This window comes from Temnothorax curvispinosus, unplaced genomic scaffold, assembly GCF_003070985.1.
Source record: "Temnothorax curvispinosus isolate PA1 unplaced genomic scaffold, ASM307098v1 QBEX01014079.1, whole genome shotgun sequence".
In the NCBI taxonomy this organism is placed as follows: Eukaryota; Metazoa; Arthropoda; class Insecta; order Hymenoptera; family Formicidae; genus Temnothorax; species Temnothorax curvispinosus.
In genome coordinates, this window is record NW_020223859.1 from 352,217 (window position 1) to 371,154 (window position 18,938).

General features: G+C 36.7%; 1 protein-coding gene across 2 annotated transcripts in view; it reads right to left on the reverse strand.

Annotated features, from left to right (window-relative positions):
* The window catches only part of LOC112464299 (suppressor of lurcher protein 1), a 242,439-nt gene that overhangs the window by 127,850 nt on the left and 95,651 nt on the right, over positions 1 to 18,938 (reverse strand). For both annotated transcript variants that reach the window (XM_025031213.1, XM_025031214.1), the window contains exons 5-6: positions 5,294 to 5,450; positions 3,505 to 3,564 (exon numbers count right to left, since the gene is read on the reverse strand). In XM_025031213.1, the coding sequence (XP_024886981.1) occupies positions 3,505 to 3,564; positions 5,294 to 5,450 (217 nt within the window). The remainder of the gene's footprint in view (positions 1 to 3,504; positions 3,565 to 5,293; positions 5,451 to 18,938) is intronic.

An 18,938-nucleotide genomic window follows, 5' to 3' on the forward strand; every position in this document is an offset into this window, starting at 1 on the left:
AGAGAGAGAGAGAGAGAGAGAGAGAGAGAGAGAGAGAGAGAGAGAGAAAGACAGAAAAGAGAGATCTCGACGTGAAATATAGCTCAAGTGAAATATATATGAGATTTGTTCGAAAAAATATTCTGATCTTCAGCACGTGCATACGAAGTCCAGGCTTGTCGCGTTTTCAATGGCACTAACGGGGGAAAACGAGGAGACAGGAGGATCTATGGCAACCAGCTTGAAAGGATCGGTAGTCAAGCTCGCAGTATTACTGCCTGGCAGATTTATGTCAGTAATATCTGAAGCATTAGCAATTTGACGTATTGGCGATCGTAAAATTTGGAGTCGCGCGCAGGAAGAGGCTATCTCTCATTCATGGACTGATAATACATCAGATCCCTTCGGGTCGGCGAGCGCGAATGTATCTGGTCTCCCGCTGATTTGCATGTCGTAAGTACACGGAACATCAGCTCCGCGTATACCCTAAGTACTCAGGAGCAATACCGATCACGGAAGACCAACTCACGAACACTCCTCGCGCAGCGTAACGAGATATATCTAACGACCGCGATTATTCTCGGCACGCACATGGAACGCTCATAAAACGTAGCAAGTTCAATACGTACAGCAGCGTTCAAATTACAGCAAACTCGTCCGTCGATCGATCGTCCACTCGCACGTTCATTGGTCAACGCGAAAAACATTACTGCACAAACAAGCCTATCTCTCCACTGAATATTTTATTGAAATTTTAAATTAATATAGATATCTCTCCAAATATAAAATAGCTCCTTTTCATTCACATATATGACATTTTCTTTATGTTTATAATGCATAGTTTCGGTAATGATAAATTTTAGCTAATAATATAAGAAAAGGAGACTTACCTACGAATAAATTAATATATAAACTTATTTAAACAATAATATTACAAATGTATAATATTTCAAATGTTAGGGGAATCTTGTGTTTTTTAATTTATAAAATCGATGTCTATATATGATACGTCTATAATAACGACACGCATGGTGACTCTTACTTGTCAATGTCACTCTGGCCGTTGCTTATCTTTTTGCTTCAAATGTATGGGTTATCTATATTCTACGATATATCTCAAAAAGTACGTGCATGGAGAAAAATTTTGGAAAAGGAAAAGCGTTTAAAAGGGCAAAGAAAAGAGTCCTAAAAAATAAGGAAAGATACCAAACGACTCGAGATCTTTTTTACAGAGCTTTTCGCTGTTCATCAGCAGTATGAGTGAGTCAATTTCAACAGGACTCTGCATCAATGTCTCTCAGCAGCGGGGACAATGCGACGCGACACCAATCGTCATTACCGCTCCTCGGCAAACATTCAAACGAGTTCGTTTGATTAGTTTAATGATTCGTTTGGCTTTACTCCTCCCTAAATGTAGAATCTCTATCTCATGCTACTTCGACCCAAATGTTTTACCAAGCTAGCCAAACCAATCGACGCCGATTATCTATTCGTGTCGTCATCTAGTCGATAAAATTCTCAGATAGCACGGAGTAACTTTTACGATTGCCGCGAGTGCAGAGAAATTTTAATCCAGAGCGATTTAAAAAGTTTGATTTTCCGCGAGTCACATTCGTGTAGAGGGAATGACAAATCCAGATAACGTTCACGTAGCAACGCATGTTTTCGTTGGTTAATTATAGGTATTAATTACGGGCTTAAATTTAAGAGTGGTAAATATACAAAAGTAATTGTAAGACGGAGGAACGACTTTATTTTCCTCGTAAATCTCCATTGCGTACTTAATCCGTCTGCTGGCTATTGCCAGCGCACTGACTGACGTGCACCGTTCGATCCGTATCAAATACACGAAGCTGTATCGGAAGAGAAAGTTTTAAATAGAAAAGTTTTGCCTGCGCCCTCGTGATTCTGATATTCGTTATTGTGTCTCGTTAACTCTTAAAGGTTAATAACTGACAGATCATAATTACATTTACAATTAGCGCAATGGAGCTACACCTGGCACGAATCTTTAAAATTTATCATATAAAAATCCAGAAAACGATACATGCAAAAGCTTCATGATCCGTGAGAAAAATCCTTCGAGCTTAAGTTGTTAAGAATTACACAGTGGTGACGTGCAAATTCCCCTCTGCTGCTATACATAAATAATAATAGAAAGATATTCACTTCACAATATCTCCAGTTTCAATCTTACAATAGACTCCGATAAGTACTTTTCAAGTTAAAATTTAAGAAAACTTTCTGTCTTCCGTGTAAGTTCTATTTTCCAATTAATATGTTGATTATTCGTCTTGCCTCTAACAACATAAATTAATTTATGACTTATTATCAATAATTAATTTTAAGTAAACTACATACAATGCTTAATATTTTTTTGCTGCAATGAGAAATATATTTTCACGATTCGTTCAATATTAAACAGATAAAGTCGCGATTACGCTGGCAAAACTAATGAAATTTGTTATCAAAGTCATAAAAATATGTCCGTCTTCAGCAGTAACGATTCAAAACTCCCGTAATTCCAACTTTGGTCATTTTTTCTTAAATTGTGCGAACGGATGTTGCGTTTTTGGTGATCGTGTACGTATAAGTGTGAACAAACGAGTCTTAAAGTTTTTAACAGCCCTGCGGCTTTCATTATACATGTATGTCTCGTTCGAGTTGTAAGGTTATTGGTCGGGAAAATGCAGCGGAAGTTGGGAGGGAAGCTGCTGAAATATTCTGAATACACATAGCAAGTATATAACAAAATGCTCAATATTTTTTATCAGACTAAGATTAACATAAAATGAAAACCCATCAGTAACAAGTAAATTCTTGAAATTTGTTTTAATTGCTATGAATAAAAAATAAATTAATATATACAAAAACCGGTTATGTCTAAAGCTCTGCTTATCACTTGAATGGAAGCTAGCCATCTGGACGTGTTTCTGCGTTCGTACTCCATTTATGTCCATCCGGACATCTCTCTCGCGGTTTCGGTTACACGCTGTTTTCAACACGCCGCACGAACGACAGTTTCAAAGTTTTAAATCGACAGGTCGCGCCAATGCCATCCTACCAGCCGACGGGGCTTAATGGCGCATCTTTTACATAGACGAGGCAGCCCCGGTCATACTTCGTGAATTCACGACTTTGATCCCTCCCGCTAAATCTCCTCAGCTTTTTCTCTTTCGTAACTTGCGGAACTCAATTTCTATCCGGGATATGCGAAGAACGTACGGGAAACTTTTTCCCACGGATGCACCGAACGTTGCTCCCGCAAATCTATCAACTTCGAGATGCGCCGGAAGGAAAAATTTGTAAACCATTTATGACAAAAAGAAATTTTAAAACGGCGCGTTTTTTTCTTTTTTTTTTATAGAAAATTCCTTGGAGACGACTGATACAATCTCTAATTTGTTGCTCTGCGTTTATTTACTCTTCATTATTGTTCGTTATTACTTTTCGTTCAATACTATGCGTATATTTCATGTTTTTCATATTACGTTAGAAAATCAAAAATAAAGACGTAATACTCGCCTCAGGTCTCCTTCTTGCAGAGAAATCTCCTCAAAGACCAAGCGAATTCTCTCCTTCAACCTGAAATACAATTAACCAAGTTACTCTGCGTGCGTTTTCCTAGATGGATACATTATAACGCCACTTATTACTGTGTAAATGCTACATAACTTGCGATATTAAAACTTGCATTTTTATGAATACGAAAATATTATTACATGCATTTTTCGTCCGAGCGGTACCGTGCGGCGGTACACGCGCGCGGTTTATCTTGTTCCCCGTGGTACTAATGAAACAAGATGGGCGAGAGTTGTAATTAATTTCATTATAAGCGCACCTAGCGTATGAATTTGTTAAAACGACGGCGTCGACGGCGACGACGGCGACGGCGGCGACTGTGAACAATGTGACGGGACAAAATCTCTTTATGAAAAAAGCTTAAATGGCTAATTGACAGAAAGTGCCTTTATAGAATATAAGAATTTATAACCTAACCATAAGAAAGAAAAGCCGAAATATTCGTTTCTTTACTATTTTTTTTCTCGCTGCTTTCTTTCCGTTACGTTTCTTCCTCACATGTGAATAATCATTAAAAGACTCGCTTGCAATCACGACGTGACAAAGGCCATCCAGCCATCGAGAACAGTGTAGTACGTTAATATAGCATAGAGCGAGTGTCATGAATACCTAGCAGATAGACTGCACGCGCGTATAATACACATACACGTATCCGCCGGCTTTATAGCGGCTGGCATAGCGGCCGACGTTGCGTTGACATAACTGTTAGACGTATAGGGTTACACATGCTACTTTGATACAATTACTGTAATTAAGCAGCAACCCACAATACTACGGAAATCACATTCGCGCATACTGGCCCGGCGCCGCGATTAAATTCATCACGATTGAGCGACGTTCTGACTCGACTCCGTTAACTATTTCCTTTGATCGCTGTACGTAGATCAGACATCCACAGAAATCAATGAACTGTGCAACGATACGTAATGTGAACTATGACGTTTATAGATATAATAGGAACGCGAAACTGGAAATCCTATTAGATAATTAAGTAAGCTATTAGAAATTAATGCTCTAAAATAGATTAAGAGAGAGAGAGAATAATATTTTCTCTTACAAGTATACTTTGGCAAATTAATATTACCGCTTGTTAGTGTTTTGCCATTTAACACTGGGTTACATGGATTGCATTTTCATACGCAAGTCGCGACGAGGTTTAGCCTCGGTGCTCGGTGTTGTTTCGTGGGACCGGCTAGAGAATAGCAACTTCCTGCGAGGGATCATGCCAAGAACTTGCTGGTTTTTCTCCCGCTAGCTGGGCGCGAGTGCAGCTTTTATGCCGCTGCGCTGCGAAACGGCTTGCGACAGAACGGACGTAAACTTTCGGCGGCCACGTAACAAGGAACCGAGATGAGGAACGAGGAAAGTTGAGCTGGATAGGAAGCCGGAAAATTTCTGATGATGGGATAAGCGCGGTAGTATCAAAACTCAACGTGACCTAGTATCTAAAACCAGTATGTCGAGTTTTAGTGTGGCCTGGACGAAATTAAACCTTCTTTATTTAAACGCTATGCGAAACAAACATGTTGAGTTCGATATGATTGAATATGCCCTTCGATATGTTAGATTGCGTGTTAATGAACTGCGAGCAGGATTACAGACTGTCGTCATTAAATGCGCTAAAGCAGTAGATATATGACGACGGCGGAGATTAGCAGCGGAGATACATTATATATGGATTAGACCCTCCGGAACAGAGCGCATGGGCTCAGGAGTAGGTCAGATTAGTTACCTTGCCCGGAAGAGGTAGGAGCACCGGATGTTCTTCGGATAGGAGGACGGGTACCGCGGCGAATAAAATCGTCCGTATTGAGGCGTCGATTGCGAACTGACAAACTCGTGGTCACACATCGTGCCGGGTACCAGCAGACCGTCCATCTCGAATAAACCTGGAACAAAAAGAAGATGAGATCACGTTACGACGTCGTCGACTTTGCGATATGTCCACTTGTCCGGACGATCTTGTTTCAGTTGTCATTTTGACAAAGTTATCGCTTTTGTCCTAGTTCTTTCTGGCTTGTTAGTTCGTTCAATCTATATTGTATATCTGAGACTGTTGAAACAAAATTTGCATTTAATCAGAAAATACTTGACGGTCTGAAAAATAATCTTAAATCTTTCTTAAAAACGAAAATATGTGAGAAACATGTGTGTGTGTGTGTGTGTGTGTGTGAATAACCCATATAATGATTTTATAAATTTACAAAAATCTTGTTTTGTGACGTTTTTAACTATCTACAATTCTTCAGTAGAATATTGCAAATATAAAAAAATCTTCCTAGCCTTCCTCGATCTTACTACAATTTCTTTCGCTACTATTTCGAAAAAACTATTGATAAACATCGGAACACACACACGTGCAGAGCAAATTCTATTCGAAAGCTGTCTCTCGCGGAAATGGAATCGAGATGAAATAAAATTAACGATTGCTAGCGTGTCCTTAGAACGGTGCAAATATACCTACTGAATCCGTTACGTATTGATTAACTAGTGGCGCGTCCCACACTCCTTTCAAAGGCGTCGCCCCATGGTAAAATGATTCAATTTATAACTGAGTATCGTTACGGCTTACGATTAACAAAAATGCATAACGGTACAATGCACAGAATCGAAGTTAATCCTAATCTTTTTTTTTGTTTGTCTATCCACCCACCTCGTTAGTTTTTGCAGAGTAGCTGCGCATGTTTCAAAATAAAACCAAAGAGCGAGCGTGTATAACGGATATTTGTGCAATAGCGATTTCGACGTACGTTCCGAACTATGTACAAATATCTCGAGTACGCGGGTTAGCGCGATAACGACATCGGCAGAGAAATACAGTGCCGACCGATTTTGCTAAAAGCGCAGGGAATTATCACCGTTCATGTGCGTACAAAGAACTCGTACCGTTTTTAAATTCCACGATTTCTACGGGATATGTACGGGCAATTACATCGCTGGCTCGCGCAATTCAGAATACCCGAGATCGTTCTTTTGTGCTTGAAACAAAGGCGAGAGGAAAAAGCGGTAGTTTCCGGAAGATAAAAAAAAAACAGACAGGAGGTTGGAGAAGGTCGTCGGCCGCATCTATCTGCTAGTGAAGAGATTCCGTAAAAGAAATGTCGAATTCCAAAATGAATTAATCGTTAACACGCCCATCGGCATAGTTCTATTGTAAGTAATGCGAATAGCAGTCAAGAAGGTCCAATATACGTTTGCATTGTACTCGATCAATTATCGTGATAAATGGAGCTCCGTCGGACTTTATGATATTCGAAGACCATAATTAGATTATAAAATAATGATCTGTCGACCTCCTCGAATATGCCATCGGCATTGAGATCCGAGAACTAATATATGCAAAATGAAGAATAAAATAATTTATAGATATGGAAGTAATTTTGAAGTAATTATGAAGTAATTATTGAAGTATTTTAAAAAATTTTTAACGAATGAAGTCGCAGATGTTGTAAATATTTCAATATACTTCGTATTTCTTCTTGTACTGCTAGTTTCAGGATTTTACAATAGTTTACAAAATAATTATGCATAGAAGGAGCAATAAAAATATTTGTTGTTAAAAATTGTGAGAAATTAAATTGAATACATTTTTAATTCAATTACAATTAGCACAATGCTTCGCATGAAATAAAACAACTAAAATTAATCAAAATAATTCTCCGGAGAAAGCAATTTTTATCATCGTACTGCCGGGACGAGTAATAACGGGAGGAGATCCCCCATCTTCCCTCCGCCCTAGTGCACAGTAAAACACACAGGCATAGGATAAGAATAACCAAGCAATTCCATCTATCATGCGACATTAATAAGTTAATTTCGAAATATGCGTAAAATGTATATCTGCTTACGTGTATTTTTGCTATGATTTTAAATTTTCGAGTAAGACTCGATCCATTTTTCAAATTTCAGGTTTCATACACACAGACAAATTTCGAAAAAATTATTCTACGTTTCAAACTTTAATACGAAAAGACAGGAGGTCCAGAGAGTGAGACAAAAAATTAAACTACATAAATGATGCATGTTCCATTCGATATTTAATTAATATATTTCATCATGCTGATAGCTTGATAATATTAATTCTCTCGGCGATGATAAATCCGAAAGAATCAAACTTGCAAAACTTTACTTTCTTCCTGGAAAAATGGTGTTCTTTTTTCGTCATAAATTAGAACCATTGATTAATTTTGTTCAGTTTTTAAATATACTTTTTCTTCCGCGTTCTCATCTTCCTTCTTCTCAGAATTCAGACAAACTATTCGAAGTTTAGCGTCGATGTGTTCTGGAATAAATGTATTGTGTATGATCGACTTCACACATACATTCATACGTATATGCAACCTATCTCTCGTGGGGAATTGTACGTGTGCTGGACGCTTGATATCGTCTTGATATCCGACGTCACGTTGCGGTTTGCGAGACAAGTATGGTTTACATGGGATAACGAGAATAAAGATCGAAAAGGGAAAATTCATTGATTTTTCACAAAAGATAAGACAGAAAGAATTATTAAAACAATAAGCAATTAAAATACTCATAAGTGATATTTGTGGCTTTACATTGGTTTTTATTTTTGAATTGCGTCTATATTTTTCCGATCGGACAATCATAGTAATTTCGTTTTATTTTTAAATTTGACCAATTTTCAGTAATGCTTTTTTATAAACCGAATTCATAGATGATAGGGTGTGCATAACGTTCTTCACGAAAATTGTAGGTACATGTATAGCACGCTTGATGACGTCGGTCTTTGCTCACGGTGCAGTGTCACGTGTCAGATTGCAAGAACGTTCTATCTTATTACGATAGAGAGCTGCGTATTAGATGCAAGAAAAGCGAAACATCATTCTCGAGATGATAGATCTCTATGCTTTTAACGTTAAATAATTCCATTTCCAATAACATTTCACAAAATGGAAGCATATAACATAGCGAAAAAACCGTAATCGCATGTTATGTACATTATACGCTACTTTTCTTTTGATAAAACAAAAGCAAAACCACAGATTATATTGTCAATATTGTGTTCGCGTTATCGTTACTTTCGTTAATCTATCGAAAGAAGAATAAGATATCTGTCATATGTGATTGAAATTAACGACGTGATTTCTCGATGCACACACGCACGCACACACACACACATACACACATACATGTGTTTAATGCGCGCTGTACTCTCGACATTGATTTATTTCAAATTTTTGCGTTATCGGGAAAAGCCGTGCATACGTTTGAATTATGAAACAGCTCCATTGGGATACCAGTCCCAATTACGAGTCTAGTGGCAAGTCAAAACTCTCTCAAAGTCATATCTCACGTTGGCCAGGAATTACGATCACGTAGTTTTAAAATGGTGCACTGTTTTAATTTTCCCATGATTTTTTCTATTGTTGCATTTTTTTACGTGATGTTACTGTACAGATTAATGTTCTTCACCGAATAAAATACCGGCATTAATATTTCTTTACTAATTATGAAATTTTTTTTCTGTACTTTTCACAATTGTAATGAACGCCGAGGTTTTTTATGCAACCACATATAATCTGCATTAAAACGTTTTTTCTAATTAATGAAGCTCATGCAAGAATAATAAATTAAAATCCCTATGGAAGTATAAGTCGATGTTGGCATCGTCGATTTCCAATTTCCATAGAGCGCATTTTTATTTCCCACGCGTGCACACGCTAAGCTTCCGAGGGTGAAACCGCGTACCGACAGATCTTATCTGAATATTTTATGGACTAGCCCGCGCTGGAGGTGACAAGCATAGCCCGGTGTCGATGCATAAAATTTCACATCACATCCTCGGTCATTCGCAGGTAGGATGGAAAATGTAGATGGAAATAAAAAAAAACAGAAGCGTATTCTCAGTGACGTTACGTCTCAACACATCGTTCGGAAGCTAAAATTCCTTGCTTGAATAACGCTGGAATTTGAGTCAGCGTTTCGGAGCTTTCAGTGCACTTCGGTCAGTAAGATGCTCTCTCTTTATGGTTGTACACGGCAATTTTGCATAATCTTCATTTATTTATTTCGCGTATTTATTTTAACAATGCAATCTTGACACACGTAAAAGTTATTGTAGAACATCGGCTTAAAATAATTTAGATAATATAGAAACTAAAACGTATATAATTTAGTTTCATAAGTTAATTTTATAAATCACTTTAATCAATCTAGTAATTAATGAGTCCATTTAATATTTTAATCACATAATTAATAATCTCATAATTTGTCCTATGACACATTATGAATGAGGTTGGAGCTCATAGACTCGATGCTGCCACTTCAGAAGATTAAGTTTACGAATGAAAAAATATGGAAAGACTAAGTATAGTATTCTATTGACGATCAAGTACAAAGGGGATCATTTTCACTACGGCACATTGGAGATTGTATATTTTACATTGGTATCTTACAACTACTCTCATCACGACGTAATTCTCTTTGTGTATCGTCTTTGTGTACCGTCTTCTTGATTTCTTTATAGTCATGTAAAATTTTCCGCAAGCGCAGAGTCATTATGTACGCGCGAACGTAGATATATGTATATAAAGTCTACACAAACCAAACTTGGAAAACATGAGAAGCTTGCACTTTCATGGTTCGCAAGCGTAACCGCGTCGAGAAATCTTGAGATTCATCGCAAGTCTCCTGTGAGGAAAATTACGGAGCATTCATCGTAACCGCTGATTCCGCTCGCGCGAGACCACGCACCGAGCTCTTTTTATACCCCAAACAATTTAGTGAACTTAATGAGGATGGTATAAGCGCGACATTTAAATAACATGTGCTAGGTTCATGGATCTTGCGATAGAACAATAGTAATAAAATAGTTAATAAAAATAGTTAATAAAAAGAGTCGTTTCTTAAATTTCTCCTATTTGTTGGAAAAACAGATAGAGACGACTACAGTCGCTCTACAGAGCGAAGAACATTGTCGGATAAAAAGGTAAACAAGTACACAGGTCGCGGTACCGAGTAAAGCTTGAGACGCATTCTTGTAAACAACTCTCGCGCACCCATCCCAGTAGTAACAGGTTAAATTCACTAGTACTTTAACCCTATATTACTTATAACTTTCTCAGTGCATACAAACTAAGGCATATTAACAATACGAGATTTTTATTTTATTGTATTCATCAAATAAGTAAAAAAATGTATGGTACATTTTATTTAAAGTTGCATCATCAATACACAAATGTTGGCATAAATTTCATTGTTCTAATTGTAAGATTTAGGTACATATTGCTGTAGCTCCAACAATATAATATTTCTCGTTATCTCCTAACTTTTCCATGTAGAAGCAGAATGTAGAACAGAGGGTAAAATCGACTTCCTCTTTTTATAGCTTGGAGCGGCGCGCAGCAAAGCCGACAATTCTTACAAATCGTAGCTAACAATAAGTAATTCTATTTTATTGAACTAATAAAGCGTCTTATGTAAAGAAGACTTTGAGTGCACAATGTAGCCATGCCTTGCTTTCTGGTGGCACAAGAAAAAGCTGTCTGGCAGAGTGCAAACGCTTGCCCGGGATGATGGGTCTCGTATCTTCATCTCACTCGACTATGTCGCATATAATAGCTCTACTGATCCTCTTTCAAAGCACCATTTGCGCGATACTTCTTCCTTCGACAATCTCGAGCCTCTTATATGCCACATTCATACTTATCTTACATACATTTTTCTTCCTTCTTCTTCCATTGCTTTTCGCGCTATTGGATTGTATTATATACTCCTCGTATAGTAATTAAAAGCAAAGCTAGCAATTTGCAAATTAGAAATATATGTAGCTTGCTTATGAAAAGTCCATATTATGGTATTATACATTAAACTTTCAACTTGAGAAATATTTAAAAAGCAGTCTTCTATCTATAGATAATATCTCTTTTAAATTAGTTTCAAATATCGCGTTACCTACTTTGTAATTATGTTAAAAGATCTAGCATACCCTGGTAACAAGATTAAAGTAACGTAAAAGTGGCTTAAAATCCCTGTTACGCGCCTGACACAGAAGAAGAGACACGCTTTTGATAAAAATAAACCGAAGGGAAACCTTGATTGCGGTGACACCGAGAGGTCGTAGAATTATCCTCACACCGTTATCTCTCAGATAAAAAATTTTCAATCGATCGATCGATGCATCATTCTGCTGTGATCGTCCTGTACGATGCACGGCTATGTACAATATCCGATACTCGACGACTGCTCTACAATAGAATTACAAAGAAAGCGGGGAATTCGATCTCTTTCTATCAGGAAGTAGCTGTTCTAAAGGAAAAAGAATTTCTCTGGACGAAAGTTACTGACAAGCGAATCGATACTTTGTTATCAGTCGAAGGATGACTCACTTTTAACTTTTATCAATTTTTTGTTTTAGGGAAGTTAATAAATGAAGAGATTTAAGATGTTGAAGATACGCATTTGTATCTAGACTTTTTAAATATATTCTGATTATTTTAATAGTTTATATTGATAGCACGATTAATGAAAAGGAGACATATATAATCGAAAAAGAAATAGTAATTATTCTGTGTGAGACATTAGTCTCTCATCAGTAGCAAAATTTAAATATCATCAAAATTAAAAAATGTAAACATATAATATAAAAGTGTATTAATTAAATTAATACACTTTGCGTAATAATGTTAATGAGAATTAACTAACTAAATACATAGGTGTAAAGAAATAATTAAGGTAAAGCACATAATAAAAAAAGAATATAACGACGCATTATAAAAAATGCAAAAAAATGAATATTCGCGAGATACAAAACTATTATGTGTCAAATCTCTATAAAGATAAATGTTTATCGAAGTATGACAGCAAGAAGAGACGTTTCACGGTGGAATATCGATGACAACGAGACGATAGCATTTTCCGATCAATCTGCCTTCCTTTCGTCACCATTTCGCTCGTCCGACATCGATTCAATCCGTTTGAACGTACAAACGATTGAATCTTGAAAGATTTCTCTTATCAACTGGAACAAGCAAGGTTATCTCGCTCATGCGTCAGTATGCGCTCTGCCTTGTTTTCCAGAATTTACAAGCGAAAAATATATGTAAAAATACGAACAAAGAGCAATCTTTTATTCGTGCTTTGTCAACGCCCATCGCCCGACAAAGGTCCGCTATTTCATCTTCATATATATTTCTCCGTTACCGAGGAATAAAAGCAGACACTTTCGCTTGACCCAGTTTTTCGCTTTGAACGAAAAAGGTACCGGTCGTGATGTCTGAGTTCTCTACACCTCGGGCGGAAAGAAGCCAACGTAATCGATACGCGGATGCTACGTTTTATTTTTCTAAGCGGATTGCATTCGGACTTTTCGGGATTCATGGACCAATAGAAAATGTCTCCTTTTTGCTATAAATTACTACTTTAAAGTTGAGAGACTATAATCTAATTAAGTTACAGTGAGATGCATTTCAAAACAAGTATCCTTATTTTTATTTCAACATTTCATTTTCCGTTTTCTTTTTAAATAAAAAAGCTTAATAACAGGACGCTTGTGGTTTAAAATTCGCCATATTCTGGAATTTTGCAAGTTTCCCGAATTTAATTAACTTTAAGATGATAATACCTCTGTAAAACGGAACAGTGTGCAACTTGAAGCAGAGAATGTTCTACTTTACTTTAATGTTTATCAACTTTTGTCACTACGAATGCTCGCAACTTCATCTCCAGTTACACTTGTCGAGACAAAAGGCTGAAAGTTTAAAATTTTGTCTATTTGGTATGACCGGTTTCTCTATGTTACTCAGAGAAATGACGTCGGAGAGAAAGACTTGCATTATTTTCAGAAATGTGAACATGCTCTTTTAAATTTGTTGTGGACGTTCGCTTTTGAGATGTAGTAAATCAAAAATAGTCATATAATTTCTACATTTCTAATATTTACAACTCCAAAGGTTTTTGTTTAATACTGTAAATGCGCGCGTATCTCAACGAGAGCAGTCGCTATTTTTCTTCTTATTCTTTCTGTCAAGTACGTAATCGTCGCGTCTTAATTCTCCACGATCGGATCGGGATTACAGGTTTAAACTACAAAAAGCGGCAGAATCCTCTATATGTGTAGCGTCCCTATAATCGGATTACTGTTACAGTCGGCTTTCGATCATTGAAAAGAAACCATCTACTCGCTTTTACGGCATTGGCCCTACTAGTGAAAGGAATATAAATCAAGTTCTTAGCGTTATTAAATTTTAAATTACAAACCCGTATATACACGATACGCCTCTACATCTTATATCTTATCCATTCTCATTTAATTAACGAAATGTAACTGGGAGGCTAGGTTTGTATGCGTGTTTTATACACCATGCCTGAGAACATTTTACATTCTTCAAATTATAGAGAAAAGTCAAATTAATATTTTAACATTTATCAAATTTAATGAGAATTTTTGTGACGTATGTTTTTCATATTGATATACAAAATATTTTGAAGACATAATTTAAACGAATGTCAAGTTATAGAAACTGTTGTTAATCAAGCAAATCCAATCATCACGAGACTAGAGGATTTTATATTAGGAATATTTAATTTCTTTAATCAGACCGCGATAAAACTACAAGGGTGACGAGTAAATATCTGAGCAAGCTTGTAATTTGGAATCCTAATAAGAATATAAAAGACGAAGTTATTTTCTCTTCTCCAGTAATCAATAGGCATCGTTTACGGAATAAGAATGACATGTAATTCCTTCCTTGAGGAGGAAGGCATTGGGGAAGAGACAGGTAATTTTTCTTACGCATACGGCATTGCAGCTTTCAATTTGCACTATAAAAAACGTACCACGTGCTGCAATGAAACTGTCCCTCTCGAAAATTCTGGAAAAAAACGAGTATGCACAGCACGGCCAAAGAAAAACGAACAACGTGGACAACGGAAAAAAGAACGATACATGCTGCATGCGATGCAACGACGGATGAAAAACACGTGCATTCATCCACATTCATCCACGGCAATTTCGAGAGACGCTCGAGACACATCGCGGAACATACATGTCGTACGTTAAGCGGTGATATTAATTTCGTGGTCACCGAGTGCATTTTTTTCCCGCAACGAGTCCGGTTTGTACAACCTTTGTACTGTCGGAGAGTCTCAAGTTACATTTTTTAATTGTAGTGCGGTTCCAAAGTTACTTCGAGACATAACTGCGGTTTCCCTTTTTTTCACACGCCTGCGGTCCACGCGTTTTATATATAAAACCACACATTTTAAACGACGTTCACGACATAAACTTGCTCGCGATTATTTTTAAATTATATAGCGGATGCAATTTTTATAATATTGCACTTTGTACTTCGAATAATATACCTTAGCAATATAGCGGATGTGGATCTTAAACCGTATTTTACAAAGTATGATATTCTGACGGAAAAAAAATTTCAATGGATAAACTTTTCCTTAATACCTATAGGTACGTTACATATTTTACATTATTAAAATGTATATTTAAAAAATATATATTAAACGCTGTAGTTGGTGACACACAAAGCAACATTCATAAAAAGTTACCAATTGTAACATTTCGTAAAACGATAGATCTAAGATAGATGCTAAGCATACAAAATCATTAAATTAGTCTTTATTTAATCAATATTAATTCAAATTAATATTATTTATAATAATGTATAAATTGTAATATGTAATAATGTAAAAAAGCACTCTTCGAATAATGATATTTAGTGGTAATATCATTCATAATTATTAAATGTTTTATATTAATAAGTTTAATTAGATTCCTTTATTCCATTCATTTCCCATCAATTTATTATACTTGATTAACTCTATCAACGATACATTTAACTATACAAATTCCCGAATACGTGTTTAATCAAATATATATTATAATAGGCGATAATTATTAAACATATAAGTATGAATGATACTAGAATCGATAAATGTATGCAGTATGTATTGCCAAATCACTTAATTTATCATGAAAATTAATAAGTATTGCGTAACTCATACATATCCTTACTCTATTTATAAGGTTTAAGTGATTATGCAAAGAAACTGAAAAACCTGACCTTTGTCTGATCTCAACGTATCTCTCAGGCTAAATTATCGTGAGAGTTTTCATCAGTAAACTTAGGTAAATAATGTCAGCATTCTACCGCGGTAGTTCGCGAGACAATAATTAAGGAGAGTTATTGCTGGTCACGGCTAATGCTCGTTGATATTCGTACAATTCAGTTTCGAGTTGTTTCCTGTAAATGGTTTCCCCACGAGTAAAGAGAGTGTAATACTTTTATCACCTAAAGTTCACAGGCTCGAATGATCGCCTGTAACGTTAAACACGGTATAAAGCAGAACCGTGAATATAAACTTAGCTAGTCTCTGCGCGGCCTTAAACTTGTGTCCTCGGCACGGATTATGGAGAACGCTCGCCCCGCTCGCCTGTTTGCGAGGGCTAAAGAAAATGCTTCTTTCGACGCTTAAGCGGAATATAAATTGGAGGAAAAATGGGATGTAAAGCGCGGCGTGGACAAGAGAGATGGAAAGATGAGTAAAGGGGGAAGAAAAAAAATGATAAGTGAGACATCGATAGCAGCGACTTTGCGTTATAGATGCGATGAAGCCCTATTTAATGGCATAAGTTATTTGAATGTATTTTTATGCGTCACGCATTAGCAATAAAAGTATAAGTGTCGAAAGCATAAGCACGGCAAAGAATGCATTATTGTTCGATACGAATCGTGTTGACGAATCGCGCGCTTTCACTCTTCGTGATGGAACGAAGATTGTCGGACGCTGGGTATTGTCGTTTATACCGAGCCACACTATCTGGGAGATGCCAGCTATGGTAGCTATCGGAAAGACACGATAAGCGGGATAATTACACCCATGCCTGATAATGGAATAACAGTGCGCCTGCTTTTACGGTAAATAACGCGAATGGCTTCGGCGCGACGGGCGCGCACGGCGAGCTGTCCCCGTAGTCGGGCCGTAATTGTAATTTGCATTGTTTAAAAGCAGATAAATAGTGGCCGTTATATACTATCGATCGACATTATTCAGAGTGCCGAAAGTATCGCGTACGTTTACAGTCTCCTCCATATGTTCGCACGAACATATTTGCGGACGTGATATCCATTATGATCGAAATTGCTGTCCGCTAAGTGTTGACGAGACCAGTGTTGTGGAAGCCCGTGCAATTTTAGAACAAGCAGTTAGTCTATACCAAACTTAATTAAATATTAGTTTTAGAATAGCTACTGTTTATCGTGTAATTGTATATTGTTATTACCGTAGATATATCAACAAATTCCTCGATATTTAATTATCAGTATAATTAAATTTAATTATTAATACAATTAAATATGTCCAATTTAATATTAATTGGAAAAATTTATATACTGCGAAGTAAAATAAAATTATTTTAAAACAAATATTTCTTTCTCTCGGCGGGCGATCGCAAACACAATAAATCATATGATATCATACACATCAAATAATAAAGAAAGATAAGTATTGTATCAAGTTGTATTAATGGTTGACAATTAACAATGATCGATAATGCAATGTGTTTATTAATTATGTGCATTTAGGATATCGAAAACATTAATTAGATACGCTTCTTTAAACTGAATAGTATCTGCCTAATTGCAGTTCTGTTGACATTTTTCGTGATACGGGTCACAGCGTGCACCGCGGCACGTTTATTTGAAGCTTGCACATGCAGAGGCGCTCTGGGACAGTCAGCGGACAACAGTTACATGTGCTCAATATTTTTATTGGGCGCAAAGCACATCCGTCCGTGGACGCCGCATGGACACTAAATGCTATTTGAGAAGCGTATGAACGCGTGTGTTCACGGCAATGGTAGTTTTGCAAGGGAGGTCAATGTGGGACAAATATCGCGACAGCTGTAATACATACCGCGATGTGAATTGAATGCAAATATCACTTGGCGGGTGAGTTGGCGTGAATACAAATGCAAGTGTATTTGATACTAATCTGTCTCTCACTTGCAACAAAATCGTTAATTAGTCCTAAAGTTCATAAAACTAATATAATCTTTTGTAATGTCGAAACTGAAGATTATTCGTGCTTCAACAATAGCGCTGTTCGCATTCCGATAAAATCGGTGCAGTATCGTCCTAAAATACCTGAAACAGTCAATTGGTCTCATGTCTCATCACCGAGCAACGGGGTCAGTATTAACTTTGAGATTTTACGCAAACAGTATTCATTGTTCCGTGGAACAATGCGGTATTATAAAGTCGCGCGCGAGTCTAAAGCATACCGTTCTAGAGACGGACGTGGATTATCACTGCGAACGCGAATAAAGGCACTTTCGTCATCGTCGCATTAGATAATCTCAACTGGTATCCGACATATCACTGATACTCGAGTAAGCATTTATTATAAAATTCATATGTTGCGATAGCTCAGGCTCACACATAATACCCTTTATATATAAAATATTCATATATTAAAATGTAATATATTGAAATATTGGAGTATAAAGCGCACGCACATATAATGCAATGTTTATTTCAAATTTAGCTATCTCTGTATATCACATCTTAAATCTTCCATATCTTAAACGTGTCTCTTTAAGACCATACTCAATATACTACACTAGCCGATGTCACTTTATTGTGTCAGAGAAGGACGAGACACTTGATATCCTATTCGATGTAATTTATGGACGCTCTAACCTACCTCAAACAAGAGAGTTAAAGAGACAGACAAAGAGATAGAGAGAGAGAGAGAGAGAGGAGGGAAGGGGAACGGGGGAGACTTTATAATGAAATCACGTTTAATGAACATCAATGACCGAACATCAAGGTGTCGATAGCATCCTTGACGGGCTCTGTCGTCGAATTTCGAGTGTGCGGCTTAAGATCTCTCGAGGGCGAAGTTCCAAACTATACAAAGGATTTCTCCTATCCACAAGGATATATCCATCCTAAATGGGCTTTCCTGCCGACTGGTCCTTCCTTATCGCAGACAATTGATAATAGGCCCGTTCTTGCTACCACCATTCGAACCTTCGAGCATCTCCGAATGCGAATCCAACGAAATCCTCGAAATTTATCGTCCCTTCTAACTGTTCGAACCATTCCGGTGTTCGGCGGTATGGTGTCTTGGACAGCAGTAAAATGTCTTGGAACCTAACGAACTTGTACAATTTTTTATCAATAATACTTTCTAAAGCATTACAGTTTTGTTGCAATTTAATGGATACCGTTCCTTTAAATTTTATTTTAAGATTAACAAATATGTAAAAAATTATAAAATTTCGATAATATTGTTTATTGTATTTTTTTCGTTGCTAAACCTGTTTATTTTTTATTTTTCAAATTTCGTAAAAATAAAGTAAAATTAATTAAGTAAATTAATAAAACTACTAATAT